Source organism: Ctenopharyngodon idella, chromosome 9, assembly GCF_019924925.1.
Source record: "Ctenopharyngodon idella isolate HZGC_01 chromosome 9, HZGC01, whole genome shotgun sequence".
Taxonomy (NCBI): Eukaryota; Metazoa; Chordata; class Actinopteri; order Cypriniformes; family Xenocyprididae; genus Ctenopharyngodon; species Ctenopharyngodon idella.
This window is the reverse complement of record NC_067228.1, coordinates 24,409,734-24,432,076: the sequence shown is the minus strand read 5'-3', so window position 1 is coordinate 24,432,076 and position 22,343 is coordinate 24,409,734. Positions and strand designations below refer to the sequence as shown.

General features: G+C 36.8%; 1 protein-coding gene across 1 annotated transcript in view; it reads left to right on the top strand.

Annotated features, from left to right (window-relative positions):
• The first annotated feature begins 703 nt into the window (after positions 1-703).
• Positions 704-22,343, top strand: part of ptprna (protein tyrosine phosphatase receptor type Na) — a 32,400-nt gene continuing 10,760 nt past the window's right edge. The window contains exons 1-12 of the mRNA XM_051905397.1: positions 704-1,036; positions 4,623-4,673; positions 10,676-10,786; positions 12,379-12,472; positions 13,414-13,567; positions 13,667-13,976; positions 14,606-14,731; positions 14,898-14,929; positions 15,226-15,494; positions 16,433-16,519; positions 16,634-16,713; positions 16,859-16,923. Of these exons, the coding sequence (XP_051761357.1) occupies positions 961-1,036; positions 4,623-4,673; positions 10,676-10,786; positions 12,379-12,472; positions 13,414-13,567; positions 13,667-13,976; positions 14,606-14,731; positions 14,898-14,929; positions 15,226-15,494; positions 16,433-16,519; positions 16,634-16,713; positions 16,859-16,923 (1,455 nt within the window). The 5' untranslated portion in view covers positions 704-960. The remainder of the gene's footprint in view (positions 1,037-4,622; positions 4,674-10,675; positions 10,787-12,378; positions 12,473-13,413; positions 13,568-13,666; positions 13,977-14,605; positions 14,732-14,897; positions 14,930-15,225; positions 15,495-16,432; positions 16,520-16,633; positions 16,714-16,858; positions 16,924-22,343) is intronic.

The window sequence follows — 22,343 nt, the reverse complement described above, 5'->3', positions numbered from 1 at the left end:
AAATGTATGATACTTAACCATTTATCTTTGTCTTTTATTTGTATTCATCCTCTTCGTGTGTACATGATTATCCTTATTTCTTCTTCTGGTTATCTGACTCTACATACGAATGTTTTGTTGAAGCTTCTTGTTCTCCTGAAGGTGTTTCATCTGTTTCTTGATTAAAAAACAACAACCCAATGCCACACACGGGGGAACATACAGTAAATACTGATTTGTCATTTGTTTGTCAGTTGTCAAACATTTTTGTCAGTCTGATACAAAGCAACTCAGCCTACTTGCACTATTACTGCACAAAACTATTGCGATTTGAGACCGATAAACGTTTCATGTAAAATGACTGACAATAATAGTAAACATGTTTCTGTGTGGTTCCAAACAGGCTAAAGGTATGAATAACAATAGCATTTGTCATGGATTTGCCTTTAAGGATGAATTCGTTTGATATCCATTCTTTTTTTTTCTTTTCTTCAGTGATATGTGATGTCATTTTCTTTTTCGCCTCAGTTTCCTCATGGGAGGAGGAAAACTAGGCTATAACCAACAGAAGGATTCCATTATCTGCAGTCGCCGAAAATATTGATAATGCTAAAAAACAGACAGCCACACATCCTGCCCGCTCTTCCTTTCCCTCCTTCCTTTTGCATACACAAGACTCTCCACAAATCTCCTGGTCTCCCTATGACGTAATTGCGGGTCCCCTCCACATCGGTGAAGAAAGATCGTGATTCCCGCTCCAGATCCGCACCAGAAATTCTGTACATTCGTTACTGCCCCTGTATGTTTGTTACTGCCAAAAACGAAAGACTACAGTTAATTTGTCTTACCTGACGCGTCCATCACTTGTGCTACAAGCGTTTAGCACACGCCTGCGGCACCGACAGACAAGATGTGGATTTAAATTCTTGACAGAGGGCGATAAAACAACGCGTGCTGACTTCAATCCCGTGGATAGTTAATATGATGCATCCACGAGTATGGAGAGCCCTGTTTTTGATGTCCGTATTCTGCCAGCTTGGAATGGCAGGCAAATACGGTAGGTAGGCTATTAATGTCGGCAGAAGAGAAAGTCTTCGAGAAATATCACGAAAAGAATTGTGCATAGACATTGTGCATTGGTGTGTTTTTTAAGGCCTATTGCGATGTGGCCACATTTACCTACTTATATAGTACAGCAAAAGTCCACTCGTGGGCAGTTTAGTGTGTTATGTGGGATCACGTTTAAGATTATTAGCCTAATGACATTTGAGAATATTTGCATTTTGTGTTTGGTCGTGATTGCCAAGACATTGTGAGCACTTCTCCCACTAAACATGCATCAGAAGTGTTATAGGCTGAACCGTTTTCAGCTTCATCACGCAACTGGTGGGAATGGACAGTATGGAGACAAGGATTGAAGAGCAGCATTTCAGCACCATGGAGAGGGTCAATGTTGTTTATTTTGAAAGCATTTATCTACTTTATGTTTCTTCATAGGTTATGTAGGCTAAACATAATCCAATATATATTATCCCCCTCTATCCAAGCATTATTTGGTTAACAAAAATACTTTTTACTCTCCATCCCTGCTCTGACCAATAGAAATGACTCTTCTCTGTATCCTTGGCGACACGTCGACGACATTGGACGAGTGACCCATTTGCAAATATTTCTGTATCTCGTAGTTTGCTTAATAGGCGATGTTTTTCTTAAGGTTGTTGGTATTTAATTTATCTGTGCCTTACTGTTGTTTGCACTATTGACATTTATGAATGGTAGAGCTCTCACTGTAGCTTCCCTTTGCACAATCTGGTTAAGGCTTAGTACTGTGTGAATGAAATGCAGCATCATGAATCATTTTGTATATTTTATTTTCCTTTAATCTCCTTTTTCTATGTTCATATTTTACATTTGAATATAGGAATTTCATTATAAGATGCTACTATTTCTGCAGTCTTTGCTAGCATTAGTTTTGTCTCTCTCGTTCACCCTAACATTTCCTCTCATTTTCTGAGGGCTGGTGTTGATGTTGAAACATTCATTCTTGCACAGGTGCCAACACTTTGTTTCTTGAGTCTCTGATATTTGTTGTTGTCAAGTCCAGTCATTATATTATTGAGTTTTGTTTAAGACTTGAAAGAGGTTTATTATAAACCAGGGGGATATAGAAAAATGGCAAGTGTTGCCTTTGTAAAGATTAGGAAAAACCTTTTAGGTTTTATACTTAAACTTGCTTCTTAAGCCTGATACTAATATACAGACAACTGATTGGAGTATTTTGTGCAAATATATTGCTTATCATCTGAACACAATTAATAATGATTGTTCCAGTTTGAGTATAGATTTGCACAGTGTCTGAGACTAAACTGTGTCAGTGGTTGGTGTTGATTATGTTTTATACAGGAATTCGGTGCTCTTTTTAATCATTAATCCAGTGAGTAAAACACTGCCATGGTGATTTTCACTGATGTGATAAGTAATCATTGGAAAATGGAAATGAGAGGTTGACATCACGTTTTTTTCTAATAGGTTTAACATCTTTCTGAGTCCATTTGCTCTACTGGAAAATAGCCTTAAATAATAAGCAAACTTTACACAATTTACACAATCTAATTTTCATTGACGTAAACTGGAGTGTGTTGTTTCAAAAATAGCTCTTTGATGGAATTGTGTGTTAAGTAACCTTCACTCTTCATAGAGCTCATCAGTTTAATGATAGTATGTTTTTGGTATATATTTCCATTTAGAATGATTTTTAAAAAGCCCCATGCTTTTTAAATCGTCTACATTTGTTTTTAGGCCACTTTACTTTATTCTCCCAGAGCTTTATCAGTCTGACTCTTTATCTTTGTTTGTCCTGCTTGGTTCCCCTGACAGCAGTGCTGTTGGCCAGCCTGGCGATTCCCACACACACATTCAGGCACACAAATACACACACAAACACACACACACACACACACACACACACACACACACACACACGCACACACACGCTTAAGCATAGTCAGGTCATGCTCACTGGCAGTTATGTTGCCTTTTTATTTGATCAGCTGTGTTCGGCACATGCCCAGAGCTTCCCTCCTCATTCTATCTACCCATCTTAGGGGAAACAAGCTACTGCAATCATAGGCCATCATGGATGAATGATTCTTGTCATTGATTCATCTTGATTCAATATTGTTTATATGCTTTCGGACTGTGTTTTTAAGCTCCAACTCTTGTAACAGAGTCAGAAAAAGTAGGAGAGACAGATTTGACAGGGTTGTTTATAGTCCCATGCTGAGATGAATGTGTTGGTTCAGGAAAGGTAACTTGAATACAGTCTTTTCTATATCGCTACTGACTACTGACAAAGATGTGTTGAGGTTTTCGAGATGTCAAATTTAGGGCCTGGTTTACTAAGGAAAATTAGCGTGAAACCGTAATACCATAAAAGCACTGATGGGAGTGGAAATTTCTGTGGAACATACTGACAATACGCTAATTAATATAAGTTTGCAAAGAAGCAGAGCCGATGAAAATCAGGTGCAGATAATCTACTAACAACACAGGCGCAGCAAATTAAAAATATTGTGGCTTGGAAAACCATATGTCTGGCATCCAAATAAATGAACACGAACTCCTCCTTCTAGCAGTAACTATCGCAGCCGTTTCAAGCGTAAAATAGGTTAAGACATTATTTGGGAGGTTAATGGCGCAGTAAATAAGCAAACCTCAGTAAAACCTCACAGAATGCGTTTTTACTGTTAAAAACATGAGATGCAGCTCAGTGGAACTAAAAAAGCGCAATGTTTCGAGATGCGTTTTTTAAAAGTTGAACTTTTTTAAACTTGAGCGCCGCGTTTTTAGAATGACGAAATGTTGTTTTACGTGAAAATCTGCGTGTATTTGAACTGCCTGGCTTTCCGTACTGCAAAAGACACGTACGCATCGGTTAAATATGTCCGTCTAGCACGTGTTTAGGTTGAAAAACAATGAAAAAGTAGCACAGTGGAATGAAGAAACGTGTTCTGTGTGACTAAGGGTACGTTTACACGACAACGATGTGGTTAAAACGGAGAAGTTTTTCCTTTGAGTTTTCCGCGTACAGACAAAACCATTGTTAAAACGTTCCCCATTCATTCGAATCAGTGAAATCGACTAAAAACGCTGTATTCGGCTGGCAGGCCATTCGATGGCGATGAAACACTATAGACTGAACATGTAATGCGCATGTGCATGACGTCATCGTTTTCGCAGATTAGCGTTTTTGTTGTTTACACGGAGACCGTTTTCAAAAGTTTGCGTTTTCAGGTCACCAAAACGCCACTGTCGTGTAAATGAACGGCCAAAACGCATAACAATTTGAAATTGAAAATGGTGTCATGTAAACGGGCCCTTAATCACATTTTATTATTTATTCAAATACTTCCATAAATTTTGCTTCTGAAAGGGAAACTCTTAAATGCATGCAATAAGGTAAGCCGCAAAAATAACTCTCCACACCTTTTCATCGCTCATTTTTCACTGCTTGTCTTAGGTAAATAAGTAGTTTGCGCTGGCGCGAGCTGTTAGTAAATCTGGCCCCAAATGTTTTATTCTATTTTCATTTGCTTTCATGTTTCTTATCCTTCCATCTGTCTTTTTGTCTCTCTTGCATACAGGCTGTTTGTTTGAGAAGAGGCTGTGCTCTAGGGAGCAGTTCTGCTCTGATGGTGAGTATTACTAGAGGGACAATATTTTATGTCGTTCATAGATACAGTAATTCTCTGAAGTTCAGAAACAAGGACGCAGTGCTATCCTCTGTGTCCTGTCTCTTTATTTCTTGCTCTTGATGATCTAATCGCGAGTTCCGGATCATCGCTTGACACCACAGCTCTGCTACATCCTGCTAGTGCTACGACGCAACAAGAGACGCATACACACAGCTAAATAATTTACACTGCAGGAAATTTCACTCGTTTTATATTAGTCAACAGCAACGAAGAAGATTGTGTTGGTGTGTGTTGGAAGCGGATGTTATGGGCCTATAGATGGCCACATGGAGATACAGTAGGATCCAAACGTCTGAAACCGCTATAGAAAACCTTGTATTTGGCATTATTTCCTGATTTTATATATAAAAAAAATCATTACAAATGACATTATTACTATAACAATTTGAATGAAAAGTTTAATTAATGAATTGAATGAATTTCAGAAGTAGGCTACACTCCCATATAAAAAGGTATAAAAGCTGTCACAGGCCGTACCCTTTCAAAAGGTACACATTTGTACCTTATTTACCTCTAAATGGTGCATATTAGTACCCTAAATGTACATATTAGTACCGAAAGTGTACATATGAGTAATTTAATAGTACATATTAGTACCTTTTGAAAGGTGTCTTTCTTTTGCATTAATGACAGCCGCACTTGAGCTGCACAAACTCCACAAGTTAAACTTGTAAACAAGCGTAAAACTTAATGTTCTTCAGCATGATTTGGGAATGATCCAGAGCATCTTGTGCTTCATGGAAACAAGAACATCTGACCATGTGTACAAAGGAGTTCATAAATTGTCGGAAGTGTGCGTATTTGATTAGTGACCTGGAAATAGTGAGGAATCATAAATATATTTCTTCATCATTTTACATTTATTAGTTTAAGATTTAGCAAAATCCTAAACGTTTCTGCAGGATTAAATATTAAAATAAATCATGTGGTCTCAAACTTTTGAATCCCACTGTATGTAACATTTAGATGACATTAGATGAAGTTATCAGTGCTGTTTATTGTATGTATTTTTTCCTCACTCTTAAAAATAAAGCGTTGTTATTGTCATTGGTGGTTCCATGAAGAACCTTTAAAATCCATGGAAGCTTTTTATTGCACAAAAGGTCTTTACAATGGAAAAAAAAAAAACTTCTTTAGATTATTAAAAGCTTCTTCACACTAAGAAAAGAATAATTATTTTAAAAACTATTCACTGAGGTTTGTTGGGGAACCCAGAATGTTTTTTTTATTGCATCACTGCAAAAATCTCCTTATGGAAGCTTTATTTTTAAGAGTGTATATCGGTATACCCATATCGCTTTTTGTGTTTTAATGCAATTACTTGAAAATTCCAACTGGTATTATTCACATATCCCATCTGTTATTTTGTACTCCTCTCAGGGGTTTACCTGTGTCTGTATTACCACATCCATAAACCACTAGTATTCTGTCACCTGCTCTTCTCTCTCTCCGTCAAGTCCCTCCCACCCCTGCTCCATGTCCCCTTGGTAACGGTGACATCATCAAGCCCATGGAAGCTGGGTGTACGCCCCCACAATCACTGATGACTCACTACCCGGTGCTTACGCACACAATCACGTCTCATACGCACATATATACCCACACGGATACCTGCCAATTCAAAAGAGGTTGCACAAATACAAGGAGCTCTTTGAAACTCGTTTCAAAGACTTGTGTTCGCAATGGCAGTTATCTGGGTCTTGGATAGCTGTACACGGTCAAAGCTTCCGTGTTCCCAATCTTATAAAATGATGGAACAGAGATGGATAAACAATCTGTCTGTTTGAGCTGCTTGCTCTTTTTCTCTGGCACCTTCAAACATTGACAGTGCTGGGTAGATTACTTACAAACTATAGTCAGTTACTGATTCCAAATTAATTGTAAAAATTGTAGTTAGTAATGTAATCTAGATTACTCATTTCAGGTAATATAATCTGACTACTTTTTTGATTACTTTTAGATTACTTTTGACTCATTTATCACATTGATTTGAATAGGATGGTCTTGTATTAATATAAAAATACAAAGAGAAAGAAAATATATTCCATTCTTTGTTAAAAGCATGAAGTGCATTAAATATTACATTATATTTCTGGGAACTGATGGAACTGCAGGGGTTCATGAGTTTTATCAAAAGCTGTTAAGTAATTAAATCATAAAAAAAAGAATTTTAAAATAAATAAAATATATATATTTTTAAAAAATTGTTTATCTGCATGTCATGTGACCATTAACTGACATCAGAGAACCATGAACTTTATTTTATTATTATTTATTATTGACTTTTTTTTATTTATTTTTTATTATTATTTGACTTAACCTAACTTATCAACTTAAAATCTTGGGGTTTACTTCAAACAAATATATTATGGCAAAAAGGTTCAGCTGACAAAAAAGTATGGGAATCCCTGCATTGCATGTAAATATGAAATTATGTGTTTTTTTCTTTTCTTTTTTTTTACATTTTAATGTGTTTGAAAGACAAACGCCTTCCAAAAACAGTAATACGTGCTTAAATGACTCACTGAGTGATAATTCAAATAATAATTAATGTGTTCATCAGGAGTTGATTAGATATGCAATTTTGAGAAAACACTTCTTAAAATTGAAATGATTTCTGTAAATCCAGTGATCAAATGCTGTGAGTGTCTGTTTTCCGTGACTGTTCTGTGTGTGCAAACCTGAATGACCTTTGAACATATTTAAGCAGTATGTAATCAATAAAGTAACTGTAGTCTGATTACAAGTATTTTAAAATGTAATTACAAGAAGTACTTATTTTTTGTAATCTGATTATGCAATCCAGATTATCTGTAATCAGTTTCTACCCAGCTCTGCATATTGAAAGGCAGGTGTTCATATTACACTGAATATGTACATAGACATAATAATGAAAGAGAGAACAAAAGAGGGTAGCACTCTATTTTACAGTCCTATTTCGCATGAACATACTATGTACTTATTGAAGTAATGAGACTAACTGGGTTAGGTACTAACCCTGAACCTACCCCTAAACCTTAACTTAACCTATGTAGTTACCTTACACTACTCAGTTGTGGGTAAATACACTGTAAGTACATTGAAAGTGCACGTAATGTAAAATAAAGTGTAAACCAAAAGAGTTATTCACCTTTTATATGAGACACTCTGGATCTTAGGTGTCTTTAACTACTATGTACGACCTCACTCGCACAAATTCATATGATTTGTCTAAACCCCAGTAACGGGTAGGTTTAGGGGCGGGGTTAAGGGTAGGTCATTCGTACGAAATTCATAAGAATTTGGCAACTCGTAAAATATGTACGATTTAGCAAAAAAATTGCATGAATTCGAATACGAATTCATACGAATTAGCCACCTCGTAAAATATGTACGAATTGCTGTGAGATCGAGTTGGTTTTTACACATATTAAAAAAATACCCACATGTAATTAATTCTGTATTTACATCTATAATTACCCATCTTTTACATACCACCAAAACTGTCTTTAAATACCCGTATCCCACCTCAATACACTTTTTTTTTTGCAAATACATAGTTTTAAAGACACCTAATATAAAGTGGGACCAACACTTTTTACTCTTAAATTTCTGTGGCAAAATATGTTTAAACATTATAGACCTCAGGTATACATTTGCAAAATAATGATAATAAACAAATATTCCAAAAACCCTCACTTCATCCCTTATTCTGTCATTTTTACCATAGGCATTTTGTCAAAAATAGATTCTAACAAAATTCTGTTTTTTATGGATGTAAAATAAAAATAATTAGATTTTTTTCAATAAGGTCCCATTAGTTAATGCATTAACCAACATTAACTAACAATGAGCAATACATTTGCTACAGTATTTAGGAATCTTTGTTAAAGGGTTAGTTCACCCAAAAATGAAAATAATGTCATTACTCACCCTCATGTCGTTCCACACCTGTAAGACCTTCATTTATCTTCTGAACACAAATTAAGATATTTTTGATGAAATCCGATGGCTTAGTGAGGCCTGCATTGCCAGCAATAACACTCCCTTTTTCAATGCCCAGAAAGCTACTAAAAACATTTAAAACAGTTCATGTGACTACAGTGGTTCAACCTTAATATTATAAAGTGACGAGAATACTTTTTGCGCACCAAAAATAACAAAATAACGACTTTATTCCACAATATCTAGTGAAGGATGATTTAAAAACACTGCTTCATGAAGCTTCGAAGCTTTAAAGGGTTAGTTCACCCAAAAATGAAAATAATCTTCGGAACACAAATTAAGATATTTTTGTTTAAATCCGATGGCTCAGTGAGGCCTACATAGGGAGCAATGACATTTCCTCTCTCAAGATCCATTAATGTACTAAAAACATATTTAAATCAGTTCATGTGAGTTCAGTGGTTCAATATTAATATTATAAAGCGACGAGAATATTTTTGGTGCTCCAAAAAAAACAATATAACGACTTATTTAGTGATGACCGATTTCAAAACACTGCGTCAGGAAGCTTCGGAGCGTATGAATCAGCGTATCGAATCATGATTCGGATCGCGTGTCAAACCGCCAAACTGCTGAAATCACGTGACTTTGGTGCTCTGAACCGCTGATTCACTATGCTCCGAAGCTTCCTGGAGCAGTGTTTTGAAATCGGCCATCACTATATAAGTCGTTATTTTGCGCACCAAAAATATTCTCGTTGCTTTATAATATTAATATTGAACCACTGTACTCACATGAACTGATTTAAATATGTTTTTAGTACATTAATGGATCTTGAGAGAGGAAATGTCATTGCTGGCTATGGAGGCCTCACTGAGCCATCGGATTTCAACAAAAATACCTTAATTTGTGTTCCGAAGATGAACAAAGGTCTTAAGGGTGTGGAACGGCATGGGGGTGAGTAATAAATGACATTATTTTCATTTTTGGGTGAACTAACCCTTTAAGAATCTTTTGTTTCGATTCAGTGGTTCGGAGCGCGTAACAAACTGCCAAAGTCACGTGAACTATTGAAGTTTCAAAACACTTATTTTACTGAAATCATGTGATTTTGGCACTCTGAACCACTGATTCGTGTTAAAAAAAATACAACTGTTCACTGTTAGTTCGTGTTAGTTCAGATCCATGAAATACTGAAACAACTTTTGATTTTAATAACGCATTAGTAAATGTTGAAATTAACAATAACTAAAATTTATTTAGAAGTGTTTTTCATTGTAAGTTTATGTTAACTGATGTAGTTAACTAATTATAAACCTATTGTAAAGTGTTTTCCAATAATTTTGTGTTGTGTACCACATGTCTTTCTTTTACATCATTTCTTGTGACATCATTTCTCCTGGGTCACTTCTGTTGCGATGTAATAATGTACTGTGTATTTCCATGCCCCAGGGCAACTGATCTATCGCCCCCATAGTGCTCTCACATCTCCGTCTGTGCTAGAAATAGCTATGAGTCATGTTCATGGACAGACCTGCTCAGAGATATAGAAAATGGCCGGGTTCATGTTTAGAGCTCATCTGCGTTAAGGGATCAAGGTCTTTTTTTAAACCACACAACTGGAGGTTTAGTCAGGGATGAGTCAGTGGGGAATGTGTGGGATGTGAGTGTATGAGAGTGTGTGTGGAGTGGGTTGAATATGTTATGGGTGTTTGTTAGTCAAGAAACTGGCTCATTTTTCACTTATGGGTTATTTTGTCTGCGACATTTTAATGTGCCTCTTAGTCACACTGTATTTTTTGTTTGAGTGTTTAAGATGACGTTTCATATTTTTAATGTTTTGATCTTGTTTATACTAACATTAGTAACTTTTTAACCTAATTTAGTTGAGAAGGCTCTATTGTGTTTGCATAATTTGATCAGAATATTATGGAAATATTATTTTAAAATAAATTTATTTTCCAGATTTTCTCTTCAGCGTTCTAAATCTGAATAATTTGTTTTTGTTTGTATTACAGACAAGCTCTTTGGACAGTGTCGAAGCTCCAGACATGACCAGGTTCAGTACCAGGTCTCTGTTCCTGTTCTTCAGAGACTACAGGAAGTGCTCAAAGAGTTGATGATTCAGGGTAAGTACACACACTCACATTTTGTCTTCACAACGTAGGGTTTACCAGGACCACACACACACACACACATACTTGCATATGTGGTTTACGGGGACTCTCCATAGACGTAATGGTTTTTATACTGTACAAACTGTATATTCTATCCTTTTACACTAACCTTAACCCTAAACCTACACATCACAAAAAAACCTTTGGTATTTTCAAAAATGAAAACTTTTGAATTTCAAAAAAATAAATAGGATAAAATAAAATATTGTAATACTCATGTCATTATACACATTTGTGTCCTCATAAACCATATATACAAAACACACACACACTGGTTTCCATGTTTTATGGGGACTTCCCATAGACATAATGTTTTTTAAACTGTACAAACTGTATATTCTATTCCCTTATACTAACCCTACCCCTAAACGTTCTGTATTTTTACATTTTCAAAAAACCTTTGATTTATAAGCTTTTTTCCTCATGGGGACCAACAATTTGCAGTGGTAATTCTATTATTTTTGTGCTTTTTATTTATTTATTCATTTATTTTTGAAAATACAAATAATTCAAATATTATTACAAATCACTTTTATTTTATTATGAATAGCAATAGTTCTGGATGTTATGAAATTCTAGATATTAGTGAATCAGATGAGCACTCAAAATACCCAGTGTTTTCCTGGAGCTCTACTGCAAAGCATGAATGACATTTAAGGGCTTTTCACACTTGAAATAGTTAACCCTGGGTCATTCTAAACCCCATGTAAACAGAATCCTGGGTTATCTTGCTTCACGTTTCACACTGCTCATAATTTACCCGTGGTTAACAATTAATCCTGGGTATTCATAAGCTGATGTTTCACATTGTACATTCCTAAACCCTGGGTTAATGTTCTTATTTGCATATTTGCGGTGTCAGTGTCATTGGTTGGATAAATACAGCACGTGACCTGTTTACATAACTCTAGCATTGCGCATCTTGCCGAATGTTCTATTGAGTTTATACTGAATGGACATTTCGTAAAATTTCGTATTCGTCTATTTATTAATTCATTAAAATTGAACAATTTAAAACGCTAGATAGAAATAAAGGAACATTTATTTATATCCAAAAATGTTATTATGAAAAATCTTTTCAACATTTTATCTGAGATATCAGGATACAGAGTTTTGTTTTTTGTTTTGGTAATGACAACACTTCCGACATTTTAAATATTTAACACTTCATTGATTTTCTGAATCCTTATATTACCAGTTTAAGAATAGACTGACTGTCATCTGCTTCCATATCTAATGGAGTGTGTTATGCGCTGTGTAAGGTGTATCAAAAGTAATAATTTAGTATAATATCAAAGGAAATTATAAAGAAATGGATTTTCCATTAGACTAAATGAAAACAAATAAACCATTTCTGACAGGATTGAGTATCTGAGGATTCAGACTTGTTTTCAAGAAAAAGTACACTCGCTCCTGTAATAAAGACACTGGCAAGGCATGTACTATATTTTAAGTACTACTGTACAGTACATGTAAAGTACTGTTTCACATGTACATGCTTACAGTGTTTGTGCTGATGTGTGTTTTTGTGTGCGTGTGAACAGGATTCTCCTGGCAGGATGAAATCACTCAGCGCATCATTGCTAAGGAGCTGAGCCGTATTCCTCACGCACGCACCCAAAAGATCCAGAATGCACAGTGAGTACCAGATAAAATACAGCTTTTAGTTTAAATGAATAGTATCATTTACTCACCATCATGTCGTTTCAAACCTGTATGACATTTCTACAGTGCAACATTTCATCTCTTCTGTGTAATTACAGTTGCAAAATCCCCATAAAAGTATCATGAAAGTGCACTGTATTCTAAGTTTTTAAATCCAAATCATAGCGTTGTGAATTTTGGATTGTTATTCACTTCCCTCCAGTGAGCTGGTAGAGGATCATTGAGTCAAGCTGAACTTGAGGACCAGATCAGTGTGATTCTTATTAATTTTTCAGACCGTGTTTTAAGTCAATCAATTCATGTGAATGATTTGATTCAACAGAATATTTTATTCATGTACCCCTGCTTCCCTCATGAATGATCAAAGTAGTGTTACATGGTCAAGAGTTTCTTTTTAAAGATTTATGTCTTGACGTTTTTGCCTTTATTGAATAGGAGGCACTTGACAGGAAGCAAAGTGGGAGAGAGTCAGGAAGAAACTCAAACTAAAGGCCTTTGGCTCCAACATATCAAAATTTTCAATGAATATGTTGTTACTGAAATATTGTTGTGTTTCTCATAAAAAGCTATTGTATAGCTTCAGAAGACTTCCTACTATTCTGCACAGACGTGTATGGTCTACTTACGTAAAAGATCCTTAATACTTTTATGGTGCTTTTGCTTCCTTTTTGATGCTTGAAAGGTCCAATTTATTGTGATTGTATAAAAAAACATTCTTCAAAATCTCTCCTTTTGTTACACAGAAGAAAGAAAGTCATACAGCATGAGGATGAGAAAGCAATTTTTTATTTTTCAACTATTCCTTTGAGTGTGTGTTATTGCTCCTGGAAAACTTGATTTCAGAGGTCTCGTCAGACCTCAGATGTTTGATCTCTTGTATTATTAGATTTAATGTAATTGACTGAATTTTTCAGGCCGCCACAGCCTGCAGCTAAGAAGGTCTATTCCAGCTCCAATTCTGAACCTGGTCCAGCTCAGAGCTACATGGATTACATGGTCTTAGACCCCCACCAGTCCTCCTCGCTCCGGATGCAAGCCCTACCAATGGACCCATACTCATACCTACAAGTAAAACTGGCATAGAAAGTAGCATAGAAAACCAAACAGATTTATTATGAGAAAAAGATGTTATCTTTTTAGACTCATTTTCTCATTGTTCTTTAACAGGAGGACATGACCCATTCACTCCATCCTCACAGCAGCATGGGATACCAGCGACCCCCCTCTCGAACTGGATCCCAGCAAAAAGACAGAGACCGTCAGCTCCTGGAAGATGCGGTTTCTCTCTACCTCTCCTCCGCACAACCCTCTTTCCGCCACAGGGGGGCAGCAGCCCTCCCTGCTGCTCCATACTATGAGGATCTAGATTTCCCTTTGGAATATGGAGAGGACTACACCCTACAGGAACAGCCCAGCTCAACCCAGCGCACCAACAAGAAACTCCCTCAGGACTACAGTTCTCTTGCTGGAGTTGATGGTGAGTACCTTTTTTGGGATGCTTCATAAGAATAGATGTTGTCATAGTAATCATTTCACTAATAAAATCTGCATGTGGCCTTTTTGCTTTAGTTTTGAATTTGGAATATATTCATATTATGTAGCTGTTTATTGTATCTTGCATAAATACGTGTATTTTGAACTTGTTTGCTCTCAGATTTCCTTTCCTAAGTTCAACAATACAAATATGTTTTTGCGAAACTCAAGGCTAGGATTCCTGTACCTAAAATAGAAGAGCTTGGTGATAGCATAACACCAAGGTCATGGTTTAAATCCCAGGAAATCCATAAACTAGTAAAATATTACTTTGAATCCATTGCAAATTGCTTCAGAGAAAAAAAAAAAAAGTGTAAATGTAGCATTTTATTCAATTTAAATATGCATTGTTTCAGTTGTTAGTGAAGATGCATGTTAACATTGCATTATAAATGCATACACTACTATTGCACTTCTGTAATTTTCGTAATACTTTATGTCGTATTCCTTATATTTTGATGTTAGTGGTTGCTGAGAGGGATTGCAGAGTTAGTATTTAATTTTATGGTGCAACAAAACATTACCTTTATATATAACAATAACATCTTGATTCTTGAACTTTGTGTGTTACAGATGATAAACTGGCGCAGTTGGCAAGTCTTTTAAAGGGTTTTGGGGTGGACCCACGAGACCTAAGCCCTCAGCAGATAAAAAGACTTACTCTAGTGTTACAGCTGCTACAAAACATGGAGAACACAGGTATAAAGTGGCATCACAACACATATGCATTATCAAACTGCTTGAATCTTATAGGAAGAAGTCACTGCACCTGGTCTTATTGTAGTTTTTATTTTAATATCATTTAGATTATTTAGGGCACAAAAGCACTGTGTGATGTTTTTTTTCTTATCTTTCTGTTCCTCAGATCAATCCCCAGGCACGGTCACGGTAAAAGAGGTAGGCGCATCTAATTATTCATCTAAACGCTAAAAGAAGCTATTAACACTTTCACCTGGACTTGTTTTGAAACATTGCTTTTAACGCACAGTTGAATGAGTCATCTAATTATTTAAATAACACTGCCACTTATCATAAAGCTTGAAAAAGTAATAAAAGGGAGTAATTAATTAGCTGTACATTGCATTTTCAGGTTTAAAAAATCTCTGCAGGATTTTTTGTAGTATGTTGACTTTTCTTTTCTTTTTTTTTCTTTTTTTTTTTTTACACATAACGGTTTCTGTTTTCCTCCACAGACAATTGTAGAAGGCAGTGATAAAGTGACACAAAAAGGAGCCAAAGCCCCCTCACCTGTTTCAGCTCTGCCCTCCATCCCACCATACCAGCGGACCCCTTCTCAGCCCCCATCCACGCCAGCCCCTGCCACTGTGCCTAAGGAAGACAGTGTTGGGCCCACCCTGTCAGCAAAAGACCTGGATTTAAAAGAGAAAACTGCCAACATCCTGAAAACTGCTAAGGATGGGACAAACAGAGAGGAATATGGCTACATCGTCACTAATCAGAGGTAGGAGTTACAGTCAAGCTCCTAAAACTTTTTATGGTTTTAATTCTGTACCATTCATTCACCTGAAATTTACTGTGGTGGAGTTATAGAAATCCACCCTGATCATTTTTAGACATAATAATCCAATGAAAGTGAAGTATCTTCCACCTCTAAGTTTTAAGAAAAACACTATTTTCATAGTATTAGACAGGACAAACATTGCAGTTATTTTTTTGTCTTGGTGTACAGTAGAAAATACTCCTTATTAACTATTGGACTGTTTTTGTTTCCTGCTTCAAAAGTAATGAATGTCATGAATCAGAATGATGAGCTTTTAAATAGCACAGTATTCTCATGATTATTGAAAACATTAAATTATTATTATTTTTTTAAAATTGTTATTAAGAAGGCATGAAAATTTCTGTAGTCAATATACAGTTTTTTTTTTCTAAAATATTTCTATTTAATATCATTAATATTATAATATTATTTTTTACTTAATAAATATTAATATTTAATCAGGAAATTTCTCTTTGTGGGCAATTCTCTATAAAACTTTTTATATTATTTATTAAACCATTTATTATTTTATTTAAAATAATTTATGTAATTATGACTGGAAAAGCCATGAGCAGTTTTTATAGAAATCTATGACAAGATATGTTTTTTTTATTCTATGAAAAATATATTTAATGTGACTACATCAAATCTACATAACAATTTAATTTTTATATTAGAAATAGAAATAGTTGCTCGAAATTATTATACTCCTTTTCATATTCCTTATTTTTATCAGTTATCAGTTTTTCCTCTTTCAGAGTCTAGTGTGTGTCTGGTGATTTTCTGATGTATTTCTGTTAATATGGCTGAATGTCCCTTGGAATGTATTTAATTAATTTGCCTATTTGAATGCTCATAATAAAACAAATGTATTATGCCTTCCTGTGTTTTCCCTCCAGTCATTTAAGTCTGTATGATGGGGTGAAACTCTTAGAGACCCTGGCAGAGAGAATCCATCTCTCCACGAGCAGTTTCATCAACATCAGGTAAAGTGTGTGTGTGTGTGTGTGTGTTTGCATTGCTGGTTGGAGAGACTAATAGTTTGGTGAATAAAGGGTGAGAATAAAAGCAAACATTTGGCCGTTTGTTAATGTGTGCAGCGTGGTGGGTTCTGCCCTGACGTTCAGGATCAGACAGAACTCTCTGAATCTCAGCGCAGAGGATGTGGCCAATAAAGCTGGTGAGTGACAAGCTTTCTCGCTTGGACCGTTAAATTTACATCCAGCTGGCTGGGGAAAGGGACAGAGAGAATTTGATGAAAGGGGAAAAGAATGAGCAGGCACTTATTGATTAATTCACAAACATGTTTTGTCTTTATATTGCAGTAGCTGAGAAGAAGTTCCTCGAGGGCGAGACCGGTTTGAAAATCATCCAGACTGGAGTGGGAGAGGTAAGAATGTCCTCCAACCACAAACCGCAAAAATTCACTGTGATCAGCCGATCTATAGATTAGTGATTATGGGAACTGGTTGGTATAATGAGGCACTCTCTCTTGTCAGTCAGCAACAGAATTGGCCACACAGGTCATTATTCTCTACATAACCGCCCTCATCAAGCAAACAGGCAAAACATTCTCATTGAAATTCATAGATTCTACAGTTTTGTCCATCTATTATGTACAGATCACGTACCGATTCTCATGAATCACTTTGGCGGTTAATACTGAACCGAACAAGGAGGGCATTTGAAATGAAATGTTTTTTGAAATCGTCACCGTTCATCTCGAACTGTCCCCACTGTACCGTTCCCCCGTCTCAAATCCTCCTGCGTTTTTTTTCCCCGCTGTGCCTCATTTCTCTCCCTCACTCATTCTTTCTCTTCTTGTCCCATGCCATTCTCCCCTCTGCCATTCTCTTTTTTGTTACCTCTGCCTTTGACCCCTCCCCATCCCTTTCTCCCTCGCTCCCCCACTTTCTTGGGTGGCTTTTGTGCTCGGTGCATATTGAGGCGTTCTGCTCTCCCTCGCTCGCTCCCCTTTCACTTTGTACAGCTGTTGCAGGCCCTTGAATGCAGAATAATGTCTTTTGTTGCATCCGGCTGCTCATATTTTTAATTATTCTTTCTTGTTCTATTGTGGGCTGTGACACTTTCTTTGCTCTGAAGTGCACGGTGTATGAGTGTGTGTGTGTGTGTGTGTGTGTGTGTGTGTGTGTGTGTGTGTGTATGAGTGTGTGTGTGTGCACTCTCTGTCCTTTATCTTTTAATTTTCTCTCTCTCTGCCTCAGTAATGAGACCTGCTTGCACCTGACTGTTTTTTGTCCGCCTTTTATGGGGATACATGCTTTTCTGCTTAGGCTGTTTTGTCTCTCTGTGCTTCTTTCTTTCTCTGTGAGTCTCTTTCTTCACTTCTCTTCTCTTCTTTAATGAATTAAAGTTTTTGCATCCCACGGTGACATACATAGCAATGCCCAAATTTTGGCACTCCCACTGAGATTGCCTTGAAATCTTATTAATGACAAATTTTACCCTGTACCCTAGAGCATTTACATTTATTGAACATCACATCCTGAAAATCCTTTTTAGCTTAAAATGACTAAAATATCCAAATTAAAACATATGTATTAGTCCACTCTTAGATGAAATATATATATATATATATATAACCTTAGTTCTGTCAGGTGCTTCATAATAGAACCTTTCAGTGGTTCCACCATTTTATGGATTTAGTTTCAATTTATTAACTTATTTAATTTATTTAACTTTAATTTATTAACTTAAATAAATTGTATGAATTAAGCAGATCATAAACATACTTTATCACTAGAAAAAAAATAAAATAACCTGTTAAAGATGAAAGTATTATACAGTCATTTTAGACATTTCTCCTTATATAACCTTTTTTGGCATGAGTCAAGAACTCTAGGGTTCTATATAGAACCCCATTGAAATTTTTTCGAATCAAAACACTTATGATTCTATAAATCATTGGCAGGGTACATGACCCATATTGTCCCCAGCTAATTCCAGATGTGAAGGCTCAGTGTTTGTGTCCTTGCCAAGCCATATTACTTACAAACCCCTTTTTGGGCCCATGGCACTTTCCTTACACCCCATTCGTTGTACCCCCTCCTGCTCCTGTTGCTTTCGGCCCATTTTTTTTCTCCTCCTCTCTCTCTCTCTCTCTCTCTCTCATGGACGACCTATCCAGGGCATCAGTACCTCCCCCACCCCACCATTTCACCATCAGCAACATGTGGAGCTGTCGCTACGGCAACGACGTTTGATGTGACAAGTGGCGGCATTGGTTGAATGGGGCTGAGAGGCAGCGAGGCCTTCATATGAGTCGGACACAGCTCTCGGGGAGGCACATTCTCTCTTTCCCCTCCCTTTTCTTGTCCTTCCCATTTATTTTCACTCATTTACCTTTTCGCTCCGGCACTACACGTATGCCACTCTTTCCCTCCGTTTTGGTTTCAAACACCGGCTACTTTGAAGCGCTTGCTTGATGCTTTGCTTAAGTTGTTGGACCGGGGATGCGTGGACTTTGAGTAGGCTTGAAAATGTGAGATTAAAGACGGCCCTGCTCGTGATGATGTGGCGCGTGTGATGTAGAGGTATACGGTCTGAGCGTCCGGACAGCACACGAGATGTGTGCGGGTGAGTTCTGTTTCATACCCGATCTACTGATGCTGTTGGCCTTTATGTAGTTTGTAAATGCTGAGATTAATTATATATGCTGATGTTTATCTGATGGTTGTTTTTGACACTGATATATTCTCCTTATGAATAATGTAAAAAAAATATGCATATATAGATAGACATAGGCTACTTACCACTTTATTAGTCGATCAAGGTACTGATGCCATTAATTGTGCGCTCTGGTTTATCATATTTAATTTAGTCAACATTTGTAAAAAAAAAAAAAAAACACTTTTTCAGAATTTTTTTTTCTCTTTCCCACATGTGGAAGTTGTTTAAAGAAAGGTAGAAATTTCACATTGCATTAAATTTACTTAACTAGTTTTTAAAAATGATCACAGTTCAAAAAATATTGTTGAACTTATCATTTTTCTCTTTTGCACACCCATACACACCTTGAATTATAATATCAGTTACAAACTGTGACACAGTTGTGAATAATCCTGTATTTTAAGTGGAAGTCAGTGTTTTGAACAATATATTTTATAGGCTTTATGAGTTCTAGAAATGTGTGTAAAACAAATGTACATGACCACACAAACTTTAACTTTCACTCATACAGTTACTAAACAGCACCAGACTAAACTTGTAAAAAGATATTTAAATATTTTTTTTGTCACTCTCCCTCCAGTTTTACAGGGGTCAAAATAAATTGATTATTTTCAATTGAATTGTATACATAAGTATATATTAGTGCTGTCAAACCGATTAATCGTGATTAATCGCATCTAACATAAAAGTTTGTAAATATATAATATGTATGTACACACACACACACACACACACACACACACGTATATATGTATATAAACTTTTGTTAGATGCGATTAATCGCAATTAATCGCTTTTGACAGCACTACTATATATACACTTTTTTTATATATTTATGCAAAAACTTGCCTCTATATCATATCATATATCTTACCATAATAACAGAACCCAAAATTACCTTTACATGTCTCTTTTACTGTTAGGTAATATTTAAAAAATTATGTTAAGATTTCAGATCACTAAAAATTAAAACTGAAATAACAATTAACCACATGCGTTTGGTTTCAGTTCACATCTTCAGTATTAAGCAGAGTGGATTACACACGCATGTGTGTGTTTCTGGTGTGTGCGCATCTGGAAGTGTGTGTGAAGATATATGTGTGTTCGATGGAACATTTTTGTTAAACCCTGTTTTTAAGAATTTCTTGAATAGTGATGTCAGGTGGACTGGTTGCTGTGGTAACAGGGCAGAGCAGGCTGGATGAGTGAGATGATGTAATCCGTTTGTAGTCATTGCAGGTGCACCTAAGTTCATACTATTTCTCATGGTTTCATGTACTAATTGTAAAAGGGTATTATTGTAAGGTCGTAAAATAAGTTTTAGCGCATAAAATGTTTTTTATTGCGTATTGCTAAGACGACCCACTCAGCGACTGGAATTAACTGAACCTTTTTTCATGTTAAGTTGAAATAAATTTCATTGCTTACCCTTCATTGCTTGCTCATCAGATAAGCAAACCCCCCCCCCGAAATCTAAACTTTTTTTTTCATTATTTTCTAGTTTCGATCTAGATTATATGGTTATGTTACACTCTGTGCTATTACAAATATTGCTTATAAAAAATGTTCATTGAAAGATGCAAGGGATAGAAAAATCATTCATTATAAACAACTCTCTGAAGGCTTTTTTTTTATAGAGAAAACTTAATGAAAACTGCACACCTTCTGCTGTGCAATATAAAGGCAGAGAGACGACGGCTGTGATGAGAATTCTGACGAGTCATAGTCTGAACGCTTCTATCAGATAACAGAGTCCCGCTGAATTGTGAAATCAATTGACAGCGAGTGAATGGAGCAGAAGATACATAATGGGACAGACAGACTGATGAAATCTTAGATCACCGAGAGTCTCTGAGATGGTCGGCGCTTCATTTCACATTCGGACATCTCGGCCGTGCCCGAATTGCCTATTGTGATTCAGAGCGCGAAGCTTTTGGTGATCTTTGCCCCTGAGATCTTCCAAAACAAACAAGCACACACACACCACACGCATGTGTGTTTGTGTGTGTGTGTATATCTTCTTTTTCTGTGGCTGAGGTCAAAGGGCTCGGTAGATGTCAGAGGGGTCATGGGGAACAGCGGAGGGGTCCTGGGACCCTGGATCCTATTTTCCCGCTTCTTGAGGAACAGATGTTTGAATTATGCTTCTCGGCTAACAGCTTATTGTGATTCAAATGCACATTTGTATTCGTAGCGACATGTTCGTATGTGTAGAGTACGTGTTGGACTTTTCTTCCCGTAAATATGACCTCACTTGTGAGGTTATTCCTCACGTATCACCCTCTCCAGACCCCTTTCACCCCTCCTGCGCAGAGTTTTACTCTCTCGTTCCCTGTAACCATGCTTTCTCTCCTTGAGATCAGTTGCCTTCTCTCCCGCTTTCTCTCTGCCTCCTCATTTCTCTGCCTGCCCCTCTCAGACCTTGGGGGGCCTTTGTCCTCTTGTCCTAAACCAGCTCATTTTTCCTGCCTGCTCCCGTGCTCCATTCTAAAAGCCTGTCAGTCTTCCTTTCGGGGGGCCTCTCTGGAGTAGCAGGTGAGGCGCCCCACACCCCTTATCTCCTCCTCCATTGTCCTTCCGTCCAGTCGCGCACCCTTGCTTCAACACCACCACCCCCTCCCTCCTTCAATCTCTTCTCCGGAACATTCTTCTAGCTTTTCAGGAGAAAAGGCCGAATTTGAGTGGGAACAAGAGGGACAGAATGAAACGTGTGAGGAACAGAGAAGGAGAAAGCGAGGGAGAGTGGGTGTGAGGAGGACAGGGAGCGAGGGGGAAAATAGTTGATGAATTTCGAGAAAAGAAGGGAAAGCGTCCTGACCTCTTTGTGGTCAGACTTAAGTGCTCATTCACTCAATCTTTTTCTTTTGCTAGCTCAGCTCTAGCACTGCAGAGCCCGTTTAGATGGTGGTGAGGTGTCAGCCTGAAGGTCTGCTTCACTCAAAAACCAGTGGGTGTCTGTGCGAAAATTACAGCCAGTGTAAGAATAGATTGTATTTTGTGTTTTGCTCCACATGAAGAGATTTATAATAGCCTTTTTAATTTTTTTTGTGGAAAAGTAAAGAGTAAATATGTAAAGCTCTGTCATGCATAAAAACTGCCTCAAAAGATTGTGTTCGGTTG